The 22,407-nt window shown below is 33.9% G+C and overlaps 1 protein-coding gene across 1 annotated transcript in view; it reads right to left on the bottom strand.

Moving 5' to 3' along the window:
* Nucleotides 1-22,407, bottom strand: part of RIT2 (Ras like without CAAX 2) — a 381,462-nt gene that overhangs the window by 240,998 nt on the left and 118,057 nt on the right. The window contains exon 3 of the mRNA XM_003924709.4: nucleotides 2,593-2,666. Within this exon, the coding sequence (XP_003924758.1) occupies nucleotides 2,593-2,666 (74 nt within the window). The remainder of the gene's footprint in view (nucleotides 1-2,592; nucleotides 2,667-22,407) is intronic.

Below are 22,407 nucleotides of genomic sequence, written 5' to 3'. Positions count from 1 at the left end.
TAACTGAAAAATGTTCTAATACTATTCTGTATTGTTCAGCCATTGCCACAATAATGCTACGTGACAAACCACCTCAAATGTAGGATCCTAAAGCAACTAGTGTTTATGATTTTTCTAGTTCACAAATCTGTGTGGTGTCTGTTGCAGATCTGTTCCATGTGTGGGTAGACTGGACTTTCTTTCTTTCTTTGGGTTGGGTTTAGGTCTTTTCACAGGTTTTCTCAGTTACCAAAGACCAATGGCTATCTGCAGCATTCTCTTCTCTTGAGAAGTAGCACAAATGCACTTAGTACCTCTAAAGACCTTAGACGAAGACTAGCAGATGGTTTCATCTGCCTGCATTCCGTTGGACTAATCTATGACGTAGCCACTCACATCAATGAGAAGGAGAAATACATTGGCTATTTATCATTATATTAGCACCATACCTGGGACCAAGTAGTCTACATAAATACTGTAGACTGAATGAATATTCCATAAATGAAAATTTCACTTACTACCAAAGCATAATTCTAGTTGAGTATAGCTGAGTATTTCCAAAAACACAACTTTGCTGTTTCCCAGAGCAGCCTATTTTGTTTTTTGATTTAAGCATTTCAGTTGCTACAAAACCCCTATTATAATGAGTTAAATTTAACCTACTCAATGTTCTTCCAATTAGATCTCTAGTTTCCCCAGAAAAACAAGTACACTTCCTCTTAGATAAGATAACCCTTTCAAATAATTGAAGTAATTTTTCCATTCGATATATTCCCAGTGCCTTCAACAGTTATCACCCCCATAAATCCATTGTCCAAATGCTTCTAGAAGCAAATGCATCTGTTAATATATAGATTTCAAATAGTCTTCACATAACTCAAATATAGAAAGAGATCCCTTATTTCTAGTTGCTTGTACACGATCAATATTCCAATTATGCAGTTAATTTAAAAGTTGTAACATAAAGTGATGAAAAATAAAATTTTTTAAAATTGTGAAAATCTTTAAGTACAAAGGGAAATAATATAATGAAGACCTGTGTATACATGACCTAGGTTTTCAACTTAATAATTTACTATATTTATTAAAACTCTAATAGAACACAAATTATTACATGTATAGCTAAAGTCTACTTTGTATTTTCCCCCTTTCCTAACTCATTCCTTTTCAACTATAAAATGACTTGCTTAAATATTTTATAAAAATTTACCACATTCTAAGCCATAATAAAAAATCTATATACATCAAATAATCAATTTTTAGACTATATTATTTACATTTTAATCAGAAATCAAAAAATTATTATGTGAAAATATATCTAATTTGTAGTGACTGCAGTATTCTATTTAAGTTAAATATGTTTACAAATCTACAGTTATAGAGCTTTTCAATCTAATACCAACAAGGTGCATTAAAACTTCCTGCTATATAAAATTTTGAATTTATAAGAATTCTCTTCATTTCCCTTAAATATTATAGATTAGAATTTTAGAATATTGTGATAATTTTTTAGTACAGACTGTTACTTTTACACTTCAATAATACTTTTGCATAATATCTATTTGCCTTATATCATTACAGGTGTATTTGCTTTGGGTTTGGCTACTTTTGCCCACCTTTTTAGTTCCTTATTTGATTTTCCATCTTTATGTACATTTATGTCTTTTTAACCCAAATATGGTTTAGCTTTATTCTTTTGTTCAATATGATACTGACAATATTTGCCTATTCTAGGGCAGAGAGTTTCATTTATTTTGATTTCTAATATTTTGATATATATATATATATTATACTTCCTTGTTACCTTGTTTTTTTTATTATTTCTTTTTGTCTTATCTTGTTTTAACAACTTTTTATTTATTCTTCTCTTTTTCCTTTGCTTGTTATCAAATTATATGGTTTATGTCTAGCACTTAATATATGAGTTTACATTTTTAACATAACCATTTTTGAAGTATGAAGTTAAATATAATATCCACCCTTCCTCAAAATATATCTAGGACTTTGAGATGTTTTAAATCTTATACCTTTCCTCACAACTTACTTATAAATGTGATGTGATATTTTAGTTCTATTTTTATATCACACAAAAAATTATTTCTCTCTCTCTTCCTCCTTTGTCTTTTTCTTCTTCCTTACAGGTTTGCAAACTAATGTATTAGACCATACTAAATCTTGGTTATACCACTTATTCCATCACTCTCTCCTTAGCCTTAGTTCCATGAGCACATTGGCTGAGCAGATCTTCGTTCATATTTGCCTAAAATTCTCTAATAGAAATTATTATCACATTAGTATCTAGGTCAGAGTTTTGTACAAACCTGAGGAAAAATAATAAAGGATTTTAAAATTTTATAATTTCATTGGCAATATAACACCTACATAGACTCTTTTATGTTTAGAAAATTGAGGCAATTTTGAAATATTCTGATTGGTAGTGAGAAACAGGTCACAATTTAATTTTAATTCTTTTTAAATTTAATTCCTGATTGTTATCACACATTTGTTCTTCTTCTGCAGAAATAAAGTCATCTTCTCTTTTATGGTAAATATATTTAAAGTTAAAGCATAAAATAATCTCAGAGATTGGAGAAGTTTAAGAACACCACCTACCTGGCCAGCAGTGTCCAAGATGTCCAGATAAGCTGGCTCATTGTCAATCCTGACCTGGGTCTTATAAGCATCTTCTGAAAAACACAAGCCAACATTTACATTTAAATATGTTCTACAGGAAAGGCATGATTAATTTTTAGATTTCATATGGAAGAGAAATACTAAGAGAATAATACTAAGAGAATCAGAAATGCTACTAAAATAGCATACATAGATTGAAAAGGATGTAACCTAGAGAAATATAGGATAAAGTGTTTCTGCTTAAAGTGAAACCAAGTACATTTCTCTTTCATCAGTAAAATTTTATGATCTGAGGTGGCCTAGTAATGTTACCTAGAGAGCAACATGGAACAAATGTGAGTTCTTTCTTAACAATGAAGGGCAAAATTGCATCCTAACATCTTAATGGTAAAAGCCTGAAAGCTTTTATTAGATCGGGAGGAAGACAAGATTCCCTGCTCTCACCTCCTCTATTTACCATAGTACTAGAATTGCTCACAGTACTAATTGCTCATAGCCAGAGCAATTAGGCAAGGATTAAAAGTAAAATCATCCCAATAGGAAAAGCAGTAAAATTATCTCTGTTTACAGACAACATGATCTTATATGTAGAACCTTAAAGATTACATACATGCAAACCCTAAACGAATTTAGCAAAGTTGTAGAATGTAAAGTCAACAAGCAAAAATCAGATAAGTTTCTATCAACCAGTAATAATATGAAAAGGAAAATTAAGAAATCAACTTCATTTATGACATCAAAAATAATAAAATACTTAGGAATTAACAAACGATGTGAACACTTGTACATTGAAAATGGTAAAATGTTGCTGAGAGAAATTAAAGACACAAATGCAAAAGACATTTGATATTTATGGACTGAAAGCATTAAAATGTTAATACCTGCCAAAGGAATGTACAGATTTTAATGCAATCCTTATCAAAATCCCAATAATATTTTTGTAGAAAGAGAAAAAAATCATCCAAAGGACTGTAATAGCCAAAACAATTTTGAAAAAGAAGAACAAAGCTTGAGGTCTCACACTTCCTGATTTCAAAACTTACTACACAGCTTCAATAATAAAAGCATTGTAGAACTTGCACAAAAACAGACAAATATGTCAATGATGAATGGAGAGCCTATAAATAAAACAGAGAATAGAAATGGAGAACCTGAAAATAAACCCTGAAAGATATGATCAAATCGTTTCAGCAAAAGTGCTAGGACTGACTAGTCAATGAAGAAAGGATAGATTTTGCTTTTGGGTTTTTTGTTTTGTTTTGTTTTGATTTTTTGTTTGTTTGTTTTTTTAATGATGCTGAGAAAACTGGTATCACATGCAAAAAAGAAAACAATAAAGTTGGACTCTCATCTTATACCACATACAAAAACTAACTGTAAATGCATCAAAGACCTAAATATAAAAGTTATAAAACTCTTAGAAGAAAGCATAAGAAAAAGCTTTATGATACTGTATTTGGTAACGATTTCTTGGATGTGATGCTACAACACAAGCAGCAAAAGTAAAAGAAAACAAATTGGACCACATCAAAATTGAAAACTTCTATGCATCAAAAGATATAATCAACAGAGAGAAAGACAACTCATAGAATGGGAGAAAATATTCACAAATCATATATCTGATAAGGGGTTACTACTTAGAATATATAAAGAACTCTTACAATTCAACAAAAAAACCAATACAATTAGGAAAAAAAAGCAAAATACTTGAATCTACATGTCCAATAAGCACATGAGAAGAAGCTTAAGTTCACTAATAATTATTAGGGAAATGAAAATTAAAACCATAATAAGACTGTTTCATACCCATTAAGACATTATCAAATAAAAATAACAGAAATTAATAGTTGAGAATGTGGAGAAAGCAGAACCTTTTTGTACTGTTGGTGGCAATTTAACTTGGTTCAGTTGTCTATGGACAGCAGTATAGAGATACCTCAAATAATTCCAAATAAAATTATCATATGATCCAGGAATTTCAGTACTGGGAACAATTTCAGTACTTTCAACCCAAAGGAGTTGAAAGCAAGATCTTGAAGAAACATAAATCCATGTGCTCACAGCAGAATTATTCACAGTAAACAAGAGGCAGAAACAACCAATGTGTCCATTGATGGATAAATGTAGGCAAATTTTACTAAATACATACAATAGAATATGATTTAGCCTTAAAAAGGAAGGAAATTGTGACACATGCTACAACATGGATGAACCATGATACTAAGTGAAATAAAAGTTACAGAAAGATTAAAACTGTATGACTTCACTTATGTGAGGTACTTAGAGTAGTGAAAATCACAGAAATAGAAAGTAGTATGGTGGTTACTGAGAGGACCAGGAAGCGGGTAAATGGGTGTTGTTTTTTAATGGGTATAGTTTCAGTTTTGCAGGATGAAAAAGTTCTGGAGATCGGTTACAGAACAATGTTTATGTCCTTAATACTAATTAACTGTAAAGTTAAAGTAGTTATGATGGTGAATTTTATGTTATGTGTATTTTACAATTTAAAAAATTAAGGTAAAAAATTTGGATTCTCTCTACTTTAATAATAGAAAGTGTACATAGAGCCACCTTAAAGTTTATGTTAGAATGGAACAAAAAGATTAAAAATGAGAAAACTATCTGCTCCCAAGAGCTTTCTGTTGATGTGATTCTATTTAACAGCAAATTTTGAAGTATAGCAAATTTGAATACTAGAAAAGAATTTAATACATTAAACATTCATGCTTAACTATTATCCCTGCTATGGTTTGAATGTTTGTTCCTTCCAAAACTCATGTTGAAATGTAATTCCCAATGTGGCAGTTTTGAGAGTTGGCGCCTTTAAGAGGTAATCCCTGATGAATGGATTACTCCATTCATGCATTAATGAGTTAATGGCTTAATGGGTTATCAGGAAAGTAGGACTGATGTCTATATAAGAAGAGGAAAAGAGACCTAAGTTAGAGATTTAGCACACTCAACTCCTCATCATGTGATGCCCTCTACTGCCTCAGGACTCTAGAGAAAGTCATCAGCAAGAAGGCCCTCACCAGATGTGGCCCCTTGTTGAACATGTAAGCCTCCAAAACTGTGTAAAACAAATTCATTTTTTAAATAAATTACTCAGTTACAGGTGTTCTGAGTGACAGCAAATAGACTGTTAAGTCCAAAAAAAAAAAAAAAAAAAAAGCAACAGAGAAATCAGCTATGAGACACTGATGAGATCTGACACACAAAAGAAAACAAAAAGATAAAAAAAATGAGATGTAAGTTTTGACGATAGGCATTGAGGATGAATAAAAATTGTGTGCAATCCCTTGGTTGACATTATTTGCAAAATTTCAAAATACTCAATGTAAGGACTATGTCTTCCCCAAACCTGTGATCAAGGAGGAATAAGAAAGATGAGAATCAGAGTGGGAAAAAGCTAAGTGAGACGAGTCATAGGTTCGAGAATGAGCAGGATCTTACTTAGAAGTATGAATTTTTAACCAGTGAGACTTTTAGAAGCTAGATGTTCCCACAGAAATGTTAGGTCTGTGTAAGGTCACGGAAAAGGTGTAATCAATAAAATAGAATTTTCTGGGCCCAGACTCTTGAAGTCTTTTAAATTTAAATCTCTCTTTAGTGTGTATTTTATTTCAGGCCAATGAGCCTGCTGTACTCTTTAGCTTTCATTTGACTTTATATTTTTTAATATGTGATGCTCACTCAACTTAAGTGTTTGCCTTGACAACTGAATGACTTCATGTTTTGCATTCCTAATTCCTATCCAGAGACATCAACTGTTTTTCAGTTTCTTGAACAGCAAAACAGTATCATTTGCTTAATCAGAGAAACATAGTTTTATTTACAGTTGTAAACAACAATTGACAAAACTCTTAGGAGGAGACCAGAAAGTCATAAAACCACCTGTGCTACAATCGATTAACCATTTCTATTTCTTTTCCTTGGGAGTTTTGAAGGCCTACAATCTGGGATTGAAAGCTTACTAAGACCCAGTTCCTGCATCAAAAAACTTACAGTCTAGTAAAAGGGCACATACATGAAAAGATTCAAATATCATATAATATGGACATTAAAATGTGTCCAAGTTGTTAAGGGATCAAAAAGAGAAAATAAATTCTCTCCGGTAAGGAATGTAACTTACAACTTTAAAGAGATTAGTGTTTGAGTGGCTTATTAAAGTGAATGGGATTTTTTCCAGATGAAAACGAAATGAGATGCATACTCAGCAGCCGTAGTACCTCCCTCTGAGTAGTAAATTCTTGGTGAGATTAAAAAACATAAATAACTAAAGGTGACATATAAAATCTGACACTTTAAGAAAGCAGAGTTTTTACATGATTTAACATTGTCTTTCTGTTTTAAAATAATTTTTTAATTAAGGTTAAATTCAAAAATTAACAATTTGTAGGTATATAATTCAGTGGTATTTAGCACATTCACAATGTTGTACAACCATCACTACTATCAAGTTCCAACTTTTCTTATCACTTCAAAAGAAAAACCTATACCCATTGGTCAGCCATAATCTATTCCTGCTACTCCCACCTGCTAGCAACCACCAGTCTAAGGATTTACTGATTCTGAATATTTCACATAAATAAAATTGTATCATATACATTACTGTTTGTGTTTGACTTTTTAACTTAGCATATCAAGAGAGAGGCTGGGGCTAGAGCTGGTTCAAAGTGATCAGGTCGTGTTGAAATTTTCTGGGTGTAAGATTGATGTGTAGTTGCAGCATGTACCAGTACTTTATTCCTTTTCATGACTGAATAATATTCCATTGTATGTGATTATCACATTTTGCTTTTCTATTCATCTACTTATGAAGGTTTGGGTTACTTCTGCATTTTGGATTATGTAGATAGTGATGGAATAAACATTTTTGTACAGTATTTTAAACATTTTGAATAAATCCCTTGTAGTAGAATTGGTGGCTTACATGGTGATTCTATGCATAACTTTTTAAAGCTGCCAAATCTTTTTCCACCATTGCTGCAACATGTTCCATTACCTCCAGTAGAGTACAAGGATCCCAATTACATGACATTTTTGCCAACGCTTGTTATTTTTATATTTTTGATTATAAGCATCCTAGTTGGTATGATGTAGTATCTCTTTGTGGTTTTGATTTGCATTTCCCTAATGAATAATGATGTTGCACATTTTTATATGCTTACTATCCATGTGAATATTCTCTTTGGAAAAGTGTGAATTCAAGTGTTTTGTTTGTTTGTTTTTGCTCTTTATTTTAGGTTTAGGGATACATGTACAGGATTGTTATAAGAGTAAACTGCATGTCATGGGTTTTTTGGTACAGATTAGTCACACAGGTAATAAGCATAGTACACAACAGGTATTTTTTTTTGTCATCTCCTCCTCCCATCTTCCACTCTCAATTAGGCTCCAGTGTCTGTTGTTCCACTCTTTGTGCACATGTGTTCTCATTGTTTAGCTCGCACTTATCAGTAAGAACATGCAGTGTTTGGTTTTCTGTTACTGTGTTAGTTTGCTTAAGATAAGTCTCCAGATCTATCCAGGTCCCTGCAAAGAACATGATCATTTTATTTTTCATGTCTGCAAAGTATTCCATGGTGTGAATTTATCTTATTTTCTTTATTCAGCCTCCCATTTATGGGCATTTAAGTTGATTCCATGTTTTAATGTCTTTGGCATTGTGAATGGTGCTGCAACAAACAGACATGTGCGTGTATCTTTATGGTAGAAACAAATTAAATTTCTTTGGGTATACACCTAGTAATGGGAGGCTGGGTCAAATGGTAATTCTGTTTTTAGTTATTTGAGAAATCACCATATCACTTTCCACAATGGCTAAACTAATTTTCACTCCCAACAGTGTATAAGCATTCCCTTTTCTCTGCAACCTCACTGGCATCTGCTAATTTTTTAACTTTTGAATAATGGCCATTCTGACTGGTGTGAGATAGTATCTTATTGTGGCTTTGATTTGCATTTATCTACTAATTAGTGATGGTGATATAAAGGGATGTTGAATTTTATCAAAAGTCTTTTCTGCATCTATTGAGACAACCATGTGGATTTTGTTTTTAGTTCTGTTTATATAATGAATCACACTTATTGATTTGCATACGTTAAGCCAACCTTGCATCCCAGGGATGAAGCCTACTTGATCATGATGGATTAGCTCAGGTGTCCCCAAACTATGGCCCGCGGGCCACATGTGGCCCCCTGAGGCCATTTATCCAGCCCTCCACTGCACTTCAGGAAGGGGCACCTCTTTCATTGGTGGTCAGTGAGAGGAGCACAGTATGTTGCGGCCCTCCAACGGTCTGAGGGACAGTGAACTGGCCCCCTGTGTAAAATGTTTGGGGACGCCTGGATTAGCTTTTTGTTGTGCTGCTGGATTTAGTTTGCTACTATGTTGTTGAGAAATTTTGCATATAGATGAACAAACCACGGCTGAGAGTGTGGGATCCAGGTCATGGGCTGCTTGACAGCACACAGCCATGACCAAGGTCAGTGGGCTTGTTACTCAGGACAAAGAGGACCCTGAGCAGAGAGTGATGATGGCAAGATTAAGGCCAAATTTTAATATAGCTGAGTCCACAGGAAGATGAGGCTGTCTTTGGGCCTGTACTTGTGACTACAGTAAGTGAGCCTGCTGCCTGGATTTTGGCCTGCCTTCTCAAAATCTTCATTCATGATCTGGGGCTCTACTGGCGTTTCACAACTTCCTACCATGTTTCCATGAAGCCAGTTCTGAACGGCTGCCAAATTATTGTTACTCTGGAGGAATATGAGCAGCATATCTCCTATTCTGCCATCTTGTTGACCTCAGGTACCCCAATTCAAGATTTTTCTTCTATTTTAATGTAAGCACCTACAGTTAGATATTTCCTTTAGCACTGCTTTTGCGGCATCCCATAAGTTTTGGAATGCTGTGTTTTTTTCATTTGCATTCATTTCTAAATATTTTCTAACATCCTTTGAGATTTCTTCCTGAACTCCTTGGTAGTTTGAGAATTGGTTGTTTAATTTCCACAAATTGTAAATAATTCAGTTCTCTTTTGATTGTTGATTTCTAGTTTTAGCCTTTTGTGATTGGAAAAGATACTTTGTATGATTTGAATATCACTTTCTACTTATAATTGGAAGACAAAGACATCCTTCCTGGGAGAAGTAACACTTAATTGAGTAGGAGTTAAGAAAAGGTGAAGCAAGGGAGAAAAGGAAAAAAATATATATGTAAAGAAAGAAAATCAGAATCTCAAATGTTGAAAAGAGTATGGAACAACAATAGTAAAAACGTAGATAATTTCAGCGTAGCTAAACCCTAGAGCAGGCATCCCCAGACTTTTTACACAGGGGGCCAGTTCACTGTCCCTCAGACTGTTGGAGGGCTGCCACATACTGTGTTCCTCTCACTGACCACCAATGAAAGAGGTGCCCCTCCTGAAGTACGGCAGGGGGCCGGATAATTGGCCTCAGGGGGCCACATGCAGCCCTCAGGCCATAGTTCGGGGACTCCTGCCCTAGAGGTTAGAGAAGAAATATTGATGAAATTTAAGCAATAAATCAGATTAACTTATGAACATATTTTAAGGAATCATGTATTTGAGTGAGGTATCTGAAGTAAGACTGCCTGGGTTTAAACCCTGGTTCCATCATTATTCGCTGTCTGATTTTAGAAAAATCACTTGACATATCTAAAATGTAGATGTCTCATTTGTAAAGGTAACAATTATTTGTATTTGGGTCATGCTGTTGTTTGAAGGATTTAATGATATAAGGTGAGTAAATCACCTTATATCTTGTATATAATAAATACAAGAGTGTCTTGCATTTTAAAAAAAAAACCTAATGAAGCGTAAATATGTTCGTTATTATTAAGAAATGTGGGCCTCATTATAATGTCATCTGTAAATGTGCATTTTAGAATGCTCTCTCTGGCCGAAGTGTGGTGAGTGAATTGAAAGGTGAAAGACTACAGGAACAGAAAGAAGATTAAGTAGATATGTAGTAATCCAGGTGAGAAATAATGTCTGAGATAATGGCATTTGGGTTGGAGGAAATTTGACAGAGTTGCAAGATGTTTAGAAGGTAAAAACTATAGCGCTTAGTGACTAAACATATGAGAAAACAAGAAGGAAGAAGGTTGAAAAGAAACTGTCAGATTTCTTGCATTTGAAGCTGGGCAAATGGGTATGACATTTCCTAAAAAAAGGGGAGGAGAAGGATAACCACAAGTTTAATTTTAGAAATGTTGACTTTGCCATGTCTGTGGCTCATTTAAGACAATAAATGAACAGTTAACTAGGCCTGAAGCTCTGGATAAAGCTCTAAGATTCTTCTTTCATTCTATGCATTTATTTTCTTATTCATGACAATCTTATTTTATATATTTCAGCCTGTTAAATATCTATACTTCTGTAAAACACAGATTTACATATTATCTGTAAAACACAGTTGGACCTTCTGAAACTGGAAGTCAAAAACTTCTAGAGTCTGGCTGCAATCTACGTTTTGTTTTATGCATCATTTGTATTATAAGCAAAAAGCAAACTGAATCACTGCTAAAAGCTTTTGAAACATCATTGGATTTTGGTACAACTCAGTTATTATTCATACTGTTGATTGTGAGCCACAAGTAAGCAAATGAATTCTTTTCAGAAACCGGTGTTGTAGAAAGTAGTAATGATCAACCACAGGAGGCATTTTTCCAATGCATAATGCTGAATAACTCTCACAAATCAGATGATTGCCAGCTGTGGGAGTTATGAAGACACACAGAAACACACATGGGCAGATAGAATCATGGTCTCTACTCTCAAAAGGTTTGTAAAATCATGGTGGGAGACATACACATAAACACACATATAAATGAGATATTAAAATCACAAAACATATAGAGCATAAATCCCACTTCAAGGAAATTCATTTCTTATGACTCTGCTCCAGAAGGCAGAAGTTGTGGAAAGCATGACTTGCAGAGTGCTCCATGTAGTATGATTTTAGCAACTCTCAGTGATTCTAAATTTATTCAGCATATGGCCAACCATACATTTTTTCTATTTTCTATTCCACTGCTCTTTGTATATTCACTGATCTTCCTCTCACAGAAGAGAAATCTTGTGGAATCACTTGCAATTTATTTGAAGATGCATGGGGTTGTTTTTCAATTTCATAGGGAAATAAGAACATTTACTCTGAAGAGGGTTCTGTGACCCAAGGATTATAAGTGAATCCTTCAGATTTCTTGTTTATTTAAACTCAAAGGCACAAAGAAGAGCCTGCTGAGGCCAGGGGCACACTAAGTAATCTAGGCGAGAACTGCTCTATGTGATTATCTGAGTGCTAGATAAGCCCAGCACATGAAACGTATATCAAATAAAAGCTTCTCTAGGGATCAGAAAAACTCCTCAAAGGGACTTGATGAGAATTGGCTGGAAACTAAAGCCAGGCCTTTTATCCAGGCCTTTTTTTTTTCTCTCTCTCTTTTAAAAAGTGTCTATCAGAGTACACATTTCACTGTGGGGAATCTAGGTCACCTGCCTGGCCTCCATAGAAACTAATCCTTTTCATTTCCTCCCCATAAACAATCTTTCTGTTTCCATTCATTCAGTCCCTTTGAGACCACCCATGCAGAAATACACTGTCAGAAATACTCTCTTGAATGCATATAAACGCTTCCCTGAATTTCAATCATCTACCTATAGACCCAATCCTGAAGTGAACTCATTTATCTTCCCAAGCATGAGGCCAAATGTATACAAAGCTTTATCAGGCAGAAATGCTAGCAGCTGCTTGCTGTATCATTTGCACAGAAAAGCACACTGGGACTGCATTCTTGGAAAAATCTACTACCTTAAAGTTTATCTCAAAATACTAATGTTTAATTTCAGATCATTGCTTCTCAGGATATGTCTTCTCCACTGTCGCTTTTTAGCAGAATTGCATAAGAAGAAATCACTAGAAGCTGTATTAAAGCCTCAAATCTATCACTAAATATATGTTATTGGTCAGCTATGAAACCTTATTTGTAAGATGGTGATAATAGTAAACGCTAGTCAATGCATGGGAGTTCTATAAAGATCAACAAAGTAGCACATAAGATAGTGCTTTTGAAAAAGAAAGCAAAATTGAAACTAGAGGAACATTATGTTAGGAGATTTATTTAGTGTTGCTTCACATTAGCCATGAAACTAAATTATTTCTGCTATTTATATTTACCCATGTGGAAATATTTTTCCCAAGTAAATCATAAACATTTTGGCAAAACATGTTTGCAATAATTATCAGAAATATAAAGTTTTTGGTTAATTAGAAAGTGTAAGGTGTTCTTGATAATTTTCCCAAAGCAACAAATGTGATTTTTTTTCCAGAATAAACATATTCATTTAAATTATTTTAAAATATTTTAGCTGGAAATATAAAGTTGGGATAATATAAGACCAGCAAAATGTACAACTGAGAAAAATATCAGAAATTTAATGTTCAATTTTTATTAGTCAACTTTTAAATATCTTAAGATAATGAAAAACTTCTTACATGGTTTACCTCATAATTTGAAATATATAATTGGTATCACAGTAAAGCTATTTTTCCATAACTCTGAGCTATTATACATCTCCAAGATATTAATCACCAACCCAAAATTTTTGAAAGCAATAAATACTACAGAGTCTCATAGAATCTATTTATAAGATCTTTCTCAAAGGATTATTTAAATAAATCATCTCAATTGTGGGCATGTATGTGCATGTGTGTACAGAGCAGAAGTATCTTGCAACATAGCGTGTTGGACACTTTTTCTTGAACAAGATGTTAAATCATGGATGAATCAGCATTTATACAAATCTAATGTTATGTATCAATATATTGATCAATAAAGAATTCAATAAATATTTGAGTATGTAATAGGAGCTGCACACTTGGATGGCAATACAGTCTACACAGTTGAAAAAGGTAAGTGGTTTCTACCCACATTGAATTTATTATCTTGTGGGAATACATATAAAAATCAATTGCACTATACTTTAATGAGTGCTACATTAGAAGCACTTTGAAGGGTGCTTATTTGGGGAGATTTCAGAAACATTCAGAGGAACTGATGTTGAGCTAAGGTCACTCCAAGTGATGGAATGAAAACAGAGTTTGGAAGGAGGAAGACTACGGGGGCTTGGCCAGGAAGAAAGAAAGGAAGTTACATGAGATCTGATGTAACCCTTCCTTTGAGCCTAAACATTCAGTGAAATGCCATAAAAGTCTACATGTTTGTTGGCTGTGAAAAAGGTTTGTAAAACTGGCTGAACTTAGCTTGTGGAGTGACTTAGGGTAAAGAAAAAACAACCTTTTCTATCACAGAAGTAAAAGCTGAAGACGGGGGAGCCATAGGACGTAAGCCTTAGAAATTCATAGGAATTATATGACAGAACATGGATTTTTTCTCATGCTGTAATATTGAGAATTCAGTACAGTTTCCTTAGGTCTGTGAGAAATAGGAGCTTCCAGATATTTGACTTAAACAGCTATTGAAATCTTTCCCCCAGAAATTTCCTAGAAATCAACTACCCCACTAGCATCTGTTTATATAGATGGAATCTCCCTGGTATAAGAGAGATGCTGCTTATTATCAAGTACCCCACCACCACTAGGTAGGTAATAGCGTAGTTGATACCAACCAGCATCTCTCTGATACCCTCAGGAGATTCCCTATGTCTCTGCTCTGGAAAGTCTGCCCAAAGTGGCCAACCACACACTTGTTGCGGTGTTTGCAGGCAGGCAGATTCTCCAGCGACTAGCATGCTTGTCAGAACGTCTGTGCCCCTGGACTTCTCTGCAAGCGGCCTTGCCATGAATGTAAAACCCAATGAGAAGGAGAAAGCTGGGGTGTGTCCTGTGAAACCACAGGACACTGTCTGGAGATTTTCAGGTGCAGAGGACCACTATTGGAAGATGCCACTTTAAATAGTGACTTATCAAATCAAGGACAAGCAGATGGAGATGTATTTGACAAGAAATAATAGCCATCTTCCAACAAGGAGACCTGTAGCCTTGGCAAGAGTATGCCGACGGAACAGCCAAATTACTGCTCTTACCCAAAGCCATTATCTATAGAAAATGCTTCAGGGTATCTATCGCATAAGTTAGGAATATTTAATTGTTTTCTTTCAACCCGAGAGAATAGAAGGACCCATTGGAAACCTGGCTCTCTTCTGCCACATAGATATGAGAAACAGGACTAGATCACAGTGATTGATGCTGAATGTCTCCAGTTCTTTGTTTCTGCCTCACTTAATTATTGTTTGGGGATGAACAGGGAGAGAAGAAGAAGATATTCTTTCCTCCCAGCATGTGACATCTCTTGGTCTACCTTTTTTAACCCTCAATATACTCTTGAAGAATGGCTTTATGATCCTAAGACCATGATCTCTGCAATATCTGTCTTCCAGAGGTTTTATATGATAGAATGAGCTTAAATACATATTTTTCTTCACAGAAATAGAAAGAACTTTTATGATCAGGGCAATCATATGAGTCTCAGAGTCTTAATGACTGTTCAGCATCAGCTGATGGACCCTCTGAGATGGTTCCAATGTACCCCGATCCCCATCGAGAAACTGAGAAAGTCTAGTGACAAAGGTCTAATTTATACTAAGACTGCTGTTTCTCAGAAGATAAAATCAATGGAATTTTTCCTATTCTTCCTGCTATGTAAAATTTAAAACCAGGAGCCATTCATAATCCCAAAAGACACAATCCCAAATGCCATAATCTCAACTGTTGAAATCCTGGAAGATACAATTCCAGAAATATAATCCTGGAAAAAAAACTTTAAGAAATATTGAAAATATATTTATTCATATTTTAAAGGGAATTCCTTTGAGAAAAATATAAAAATATGAGAGAATACTTCATAGGCCACTTTACACAATAAAATTATACTAACATATATATTTTTTGCAAGCATAAACAGGTGTATTATTGATAGTCTCAGGAATATAACAGCTGTGATCAGATAAACCATAGTCATAAAGAAATAGGTCAAGAAGGGAAATGTATAAACATATATCACTAAAGTTGTTCATTGTGTGCACATAGGTTTATAATTGCAGTCAACCGAAACACTGTCATGAACAACTTAAGTCCTAACTAGATTGACTAGAATCCATGATGGGTCACCATCACATAAGTCCCAAAAGCTGAGATCTCAATAAATCTTTTTTCACAAATGCAGATGTACAAAAATAACATCTCTTCATTGATGGTGGAAGCTTTAACCTTTTTATGTTGAGTACCAAGGAAGCCAGTGTTGTAACCCTCAGTCTGAAGCCAAAGCCTCGGGACTTGGAGAGCTACTGGTGTAAGACCTGGAGTCCAAAGGCTGATGTGCCTGGAATTCTGAAGTCCAAAGCAGTAGAGGAAAAGTCTGTCTCAGCTCTCAAAGATCAATTTGTCTTCTGTGTTTGTTCTCTGCAGGTCCCCAGCCAATTGGATGGTGCTACCACTATTATTGGCAAATCTTTCCCAGCTAGTCCACTTAGACTCACACAGTGATCTCTGCAAACATGCACATACACCCACCCAAAGTAATGCTTTACCAGGTTTCTAGATATTTCTTGATCCAATCAAGTAGACATCTAAAATTAAGTCCACAAATTCACTCCTTAACATCTGGCATCTGTACACATTTCCTAAAACTATACTTAATTTCCAAATAAAGACAATCACAAGGTAATAGTTTCAGCTAACATGCTACAGTTATCCTGTTATTGTAATTTTCAGGATTTTAGATGTTAGGAATTTTAGACTTTTGGGACTTAGATTTAGGAGTTTTGGTCTTTCAGGATTTCAACTTTTGGTATTATGGCATTGAGGATAATGTCTTTTGAGATTATTATCCAGATTTACACTGCTCAAATACTTATGTGTATATTAAATAAAATACATAATTTATATGCTAAAAATTATCCAATACTAATGAGAGAAATCAAATAATATTTAAAAATATTTATGTAGATTGGAAGATTCAGCATAATAAAGGTGTTGATTCTCTACAAATTTATGTAATGATGTAACAAAATTCTTATCAGCATTGCAAAACACCTTTTGTACCTATAGTACAATTATTTAAAATATTTTGTGAAAAAGGAAAGGAATTGGAAAAGAATATGAATACAAGAATAGAATAGGAAGGAATAGGAATTTTGAAAAAGAAAAATAAAATGGGAAGAATCAGTTTACCTGATTTCAAGAGTTATCATACAGCTACAATAATCAAGGAAATGTGATGAGAGCAAGGGATACAGAAACACAGATAAATGGAACAGAACAGAGAATCCAGAATTAAGCCCACAAATATGTGACTTACTAAATTTTGACAAGGCACAAAAGCTATTCAGTGGAGGAAAAAATAGGGGCTTTTAACCAGTAGTATGGGACCAAAAAAAACACCCACTGACAAACGATCCTAGAGCTAATCTCACATCTTTCACATAATTAGCCTAAAAGGATCACAGAATTGAATATACAATTCAAAATTACAAATTTTAGAGAAAATGAGAAAATCTTCAGAATCCAAAGCTCTTAGAATTAAATTTTTCAGATGACATCTTAAGAACTGACTATAAAAATGAACTTCATCAAAATGCTAAAAATCAACAACTTTTGCTCTATGAAAGACTCCATTAAGATGAGGAAAAGGCTAGCTAGAACAGTAGAAAATATTTGCAAATCACATATCTGACAGAAAACTAGTATTTAACATATATAAACAACTCTCAAAACTGAAGAGTAAAAGCAAACAAATAGACAATTCGATTAGAAAGTGATCAAAAGCCAGGAAGAGTAATTTTCACCAAATATTATATATAGATGGCAAATAAGCACATGAAAACATGTTCCACATTATTAGCCTTAAATCGGTACAAATTAGAAGTACAATAAGATACCATTACATATGTATCAGAATGGCTAAAATAAAAAATGTAGTGACATTACCTAATGCTGGCAAGAATGTGTAATGTATTTATCTGTAAATACATTTACTATGTATTGATGGATGCATAAAATGCCACAACCACTCTGAAGAACAGTTTTACAGCTTCTTCTAATCATGAATGCACCACACAGAGCAACAATTGCATCATATATGTATCATATAAAACAACAATTGCACTCCTGAGCATTTATTTCAGAGAAATAAAGACATGTTCACAAGAAACACAAGGGAAGTAACATTTTCAAGTTGTTTATCTTAGCTTCATTCATAATAGCAAAAATCTGGACACATCATAAATATTTTTCTATCAACAAATGGTTACATAAACTGTGATACAACCATGTGGAATATTGTTCAGTAATTTAAAAAAGCAGTGAAGTATCATTGATAGAGGTAACAAACTGTGTATATCTCTTTTGAATTATTCTATTTGAAATAAGCTAATCTTTATAGGTTACAAGCTGTATGATTCCATTTATATAATGTTCTTTGAGTGACAAAATTGTAGGTATAAAGAACAGATTTGTGGGTACCAAGAATTGTGGAGGGAGAAATATGGCTTCATAAGGCAATATAAGGAATCCCTGTGGTCAGGAAACTGTTCTGTGTCTTGACTATCAATAACAATATCCTGGTTGTGACACTTTGCTGTAATTTTCAAGAGGTTACCATTAGAAAAACTGGGTAAAGGAACATGAGATGTTTCTGTATTATTTCTGTTTTTAATTTATTTTCATTTATTATATTTTTTGGCTTCCAACAAGAAACATTCTGTATTTTTTTTATGATTTCATGTGAACTTATAATTCTCTAAAACTAAAAAGTTGAATTAAAAATATCAATATCCAGTGATGTTGAAAAAACTCAATTTCAAAAAACATATTAGCAAACTGGGCATAGAAGGCATCTTACTTTACTGAATACTGGGTGTGCAAACAAAATCTAAAGCTAACATCATGATTAATAGAAAAATACTAAAATTATTCCCTCTGAGACTAGATACAAGATAAGATTACTCAGTATCAACAATTTTATTCACCTGGTTCTTGTGATTCATACCTGCTTAGTTCTGCAAGAAAAATGATTGATGTGAAAAAAAAAAAAAGATAATCATTGGAAAAATGCCATCATGAAAAATATTGTTTGGACATGCAGAAAATTCAAAGAAGCTACAGAAAAACTAGATTAAATAAATGAATTTGTTATGTTTTCTGGCAATAAACTCAATCAAGAAAAATCAATTTATTTGTATGTATAAGAAACAGGAAATTTAATTATTTAATAACGTAATTTACCATAATATCAAAAATTATCAAATTCCAAAGATAAATCTTGTAAAACTTTTGTAAGATGTCTACTTAGAAAGCTATGAGATATTAAGAAGAAAAGTAAAGTTCTTCTAAGTAAGTGGAAGTATATGCCATGTTTATGGGTTGGAAGATTTAATATTGCAATGAAATTAGATTTTCCCTAATTGATCTAGAAATGCATATTAAACAGATTTTGGGGTGGGAGCACTGATGCACCAACTGATTCTAAATTTATGTGGAAATGAACAGAGCCAAGAATTGTTTAGACAATCTTGGAAAAGGACAACAAGCTCTACCATGTATTAAGACTTACTGTCAATTTATAGCAGTTAAGACAGTATGATACTGGAACATGGGTAGAAAAATAAACAGAATAAAGAACCTACGCACTAATGAATCCTTTTTTAGGATTACACTTGGAATTTCTGAGCTGTGGAAAATAACATCTTTCAATAAATAAAATTCAATTGAATGTAAATATTATAATTTATATATAGAATATGGGGAAATAATGGAATTTGCTATCTTACATTATATATAATAAAGAAAGTTTAGTTAGATCATATATATAAACATTCAAGGAAAAACAATAAAGCATACAGGAGATACTGTAAAAGAATACCTTCATGACATAGAGTGGTAAATCTTCTTAATAACTAATATAAAACTGCATAAAGTAAAAGATAGACCATTTGGAATATATTTATAAAAATTGGGCTACATTAAAACAAAAAAGATTGTTCATCAAAAGCATTTAACATGAGAATGAAATTATGGCCATTTTGTGAAATAAAGTAAGTGTAACAACAAAACGTTCATATCCAGATTATGTAAAGCATTCCTATAAATCATTCACAAAAAGATGATCTCCAGTGAAGGGCAGGCAAGAGATGGAACAGTTGTAATGGTGGTTTTCAGTTTGTTTGTTTGTTAGTAATAACACATAAAGCTGTTTATTTTTATTTTTATTTTGTATTTTATGAATTTATTTATTTTGAGATGGAGTCTTGCTCTGTCACCCAGGCAGGAGTGCAATGGCAGGATCTCAGCTCACTGCAGCCTCCCACTCCTGGGTTTAAGCAATTCTCATGCCACAGCCTCCCAAGAAGCTGAGACTATAGGCACATGCAACTATGCCCAGCTAATATTTGTGTTTTTGGTAGAGATGGGATTTCACCATGTTGGCCAGCTTGGTCTCAACCTCTTGGCCTCAAATGATCCATCTGCCTTTACCTCCGAAAGCTCTGGGGTTACAGGTGTGAGTCACTGAGCCCAGCCAGCTGTTGATATTTAGTAAAAAATGAGAAATGTGAATTATTATTTTAGTAAATAAACTTAAAGCTGTATAACCTTATTATCAACAAGTACAAAACAAATTAAAACTACCTTCTGATCCAAATTGTAACCTAACAGCATGGCAAATTTAAAAGACTGAAAATATCAAACAATGGAGAGCTCATGGTTCTACAAGAACTTTCATAATACTACCAATGGAGTGTAAAATAATTCAACCAACTGTTTAGAACGATCAACTAAAGCTGATCCTACACATAACTTATGTGACAAGCTGAATTATTGATTCCAGTTACATATATACATATATATGTGTGTGTGTGTATGTATATACACAAATGAGAGCATGATATAAGCATTTATATGTGTGTGTATATGTGTGTGTGTGTGTGTATGTGTGTGTGTGTGTATAAACATGTATCATGGTCTCATGGCAAGTGGATGTACTTCCCCACTCTTTGATTTTAGACTTGACCATGTGATTTGCATAATAAAATAATACTTGGTCTGATGTGAAAAGAAGCATGAAACATGCATGTGCAGTGCGGCTCAGGCTACTTTGATTACTCCATTGCCATGGGAAAAATATTCCCTGGGAAACCTACTGACTTCAGAAGCAATCCAGACACTTTTCTGAAACAGACATCCCAATTCATCTACAGGTGTATGAGGGACAAATAAAAGTTGTTGTTACCACTCCAACTTTGTGGCAACGTGTTGTATAACAAAAATATACTAGAATACATTGTTACAGGCAAGTTGACACATCAGGAATATATGTACATGTAGATTTACACATGTTCATGAAAGGCATAAATGAGAATTTTTTTTCTTTTTTTTGCTTTTTCTAGGCTTACATTATAGTCTGATTTACCAAAAGAGAATATTTATATCACCATTATTCATACCATCTCTAAACTGGAAACAACCCAGATGTCTTAGTTCATTTGTGTTGCTATAAAATAATACTTGAGGCTGGGTAATTTATAAAGAAAGAGGTTTATTTGGGTCACAGTCTGCAGACTGTATAAAAACATGGGGTCAACAGCTGCTCTGACAAGGGCCTCGGGAAACTTCCAATGTGGCAAAAGGTGAAGTGGATCAGATGTCATGTAATGAGAGAGGGAGGAAGAGATATCGAAAAACGTGCCAGGCTCTTTTCAACAAGAGCCTTGTGGGAACTAAGAGTAAGAACTGTGAGAGTAGTACCAAGCCATTTATAAGGGATCCACCCCACTGACCCAAACACCTTCCACTGGGCTCACCTCCAGCATTGAGGACCAAATTTCAACATGATATTTGGAAGGGACAAATACCCAAATTTTACCACCAGAGTTTATCAGTAGTAGGATGCATAAATCAACTCAAGTGTACTTACAGATTATCTTTGCTATGAATTTTTTTAAACTACAGAATACAACAATGTAGTTCAATCTCAGAAACATAATGTTGATTGAGAGAAGCCAGACAGAAAATTCACTTTACTTAAAGAAATAAAAAGTTTAAAAAGAGAATGTTGTGATTTCCCGAATTGTAAGAAAGGAGAACATATTCACTTTGTCTAATTGTTCCTATTTTTACGGTAATATTACATTTGCACAAAATTAACCCATGACTTGACTAATTTTTCCAATAATTTTCTTATTTTTTGTAGTCTCTATCAATTGCATTTCATATAATGACAATTTCTAGATATTTAGTCTTCATATTGAATAAATACACTTCTGACAGTGCTGGAGAGTATTGATTTTGGGGATGAAAAGCAGAATGATGTCGAAGGACCCTTCTGTTCAAAACGTCTTTCTCATTGTCCTGGCATGATGCCCCAAGTTCCACCTCTCTGCTTCATTCCCTCTGGTTAAGATAAGCCATTTTATTTCCAGGAACTCCCTATTAAAACGCAATAAAACTACAGAAGAGGTAAAATATTAAGCTATTATCAACCACAAACACCTTACCCTGAGATTACTTTTGCACAACATTAGCTGTCACAAGAGAAAGTGGAAAGCAAGGCCTGAGGGAATCATCAGCAGGAATGATAAAAGGGAAATGGAAGGAGAGAGAAACGCTGCTAATAGATTTAGGAGCAGAGACTAGGTGCGTACTGGGTGAACAGAGCCAGAAGAGATGGGTGGGTTCCTGAGAACCAGAAAAGACTGCGGGTTAGGGCAGCAATCTGCTGAAGAGTAATGTTCTTCTCAAAACTGATTAACAACA

The sequence above is a fragment of the Saimiri boliviensis genome, chromosome 13, assembly GCF_048565385.1.
Source record: "Saimiri boliviensis isolate mSaiBol1 chromosome 13, mSaiBol1.pri, whole genome shotgun sequence".
In the NCBI taxonomy this organism is placed as follows: domain Eukaryota; kingdom Metazoa; phylum Chordata; class Mammalia; order Primates; family Cebidae; genus Saimiri; species Saimiri boliviensis.
This window is presented reverse-complemented; position numbering and strand designations above follow the sequence as displayed.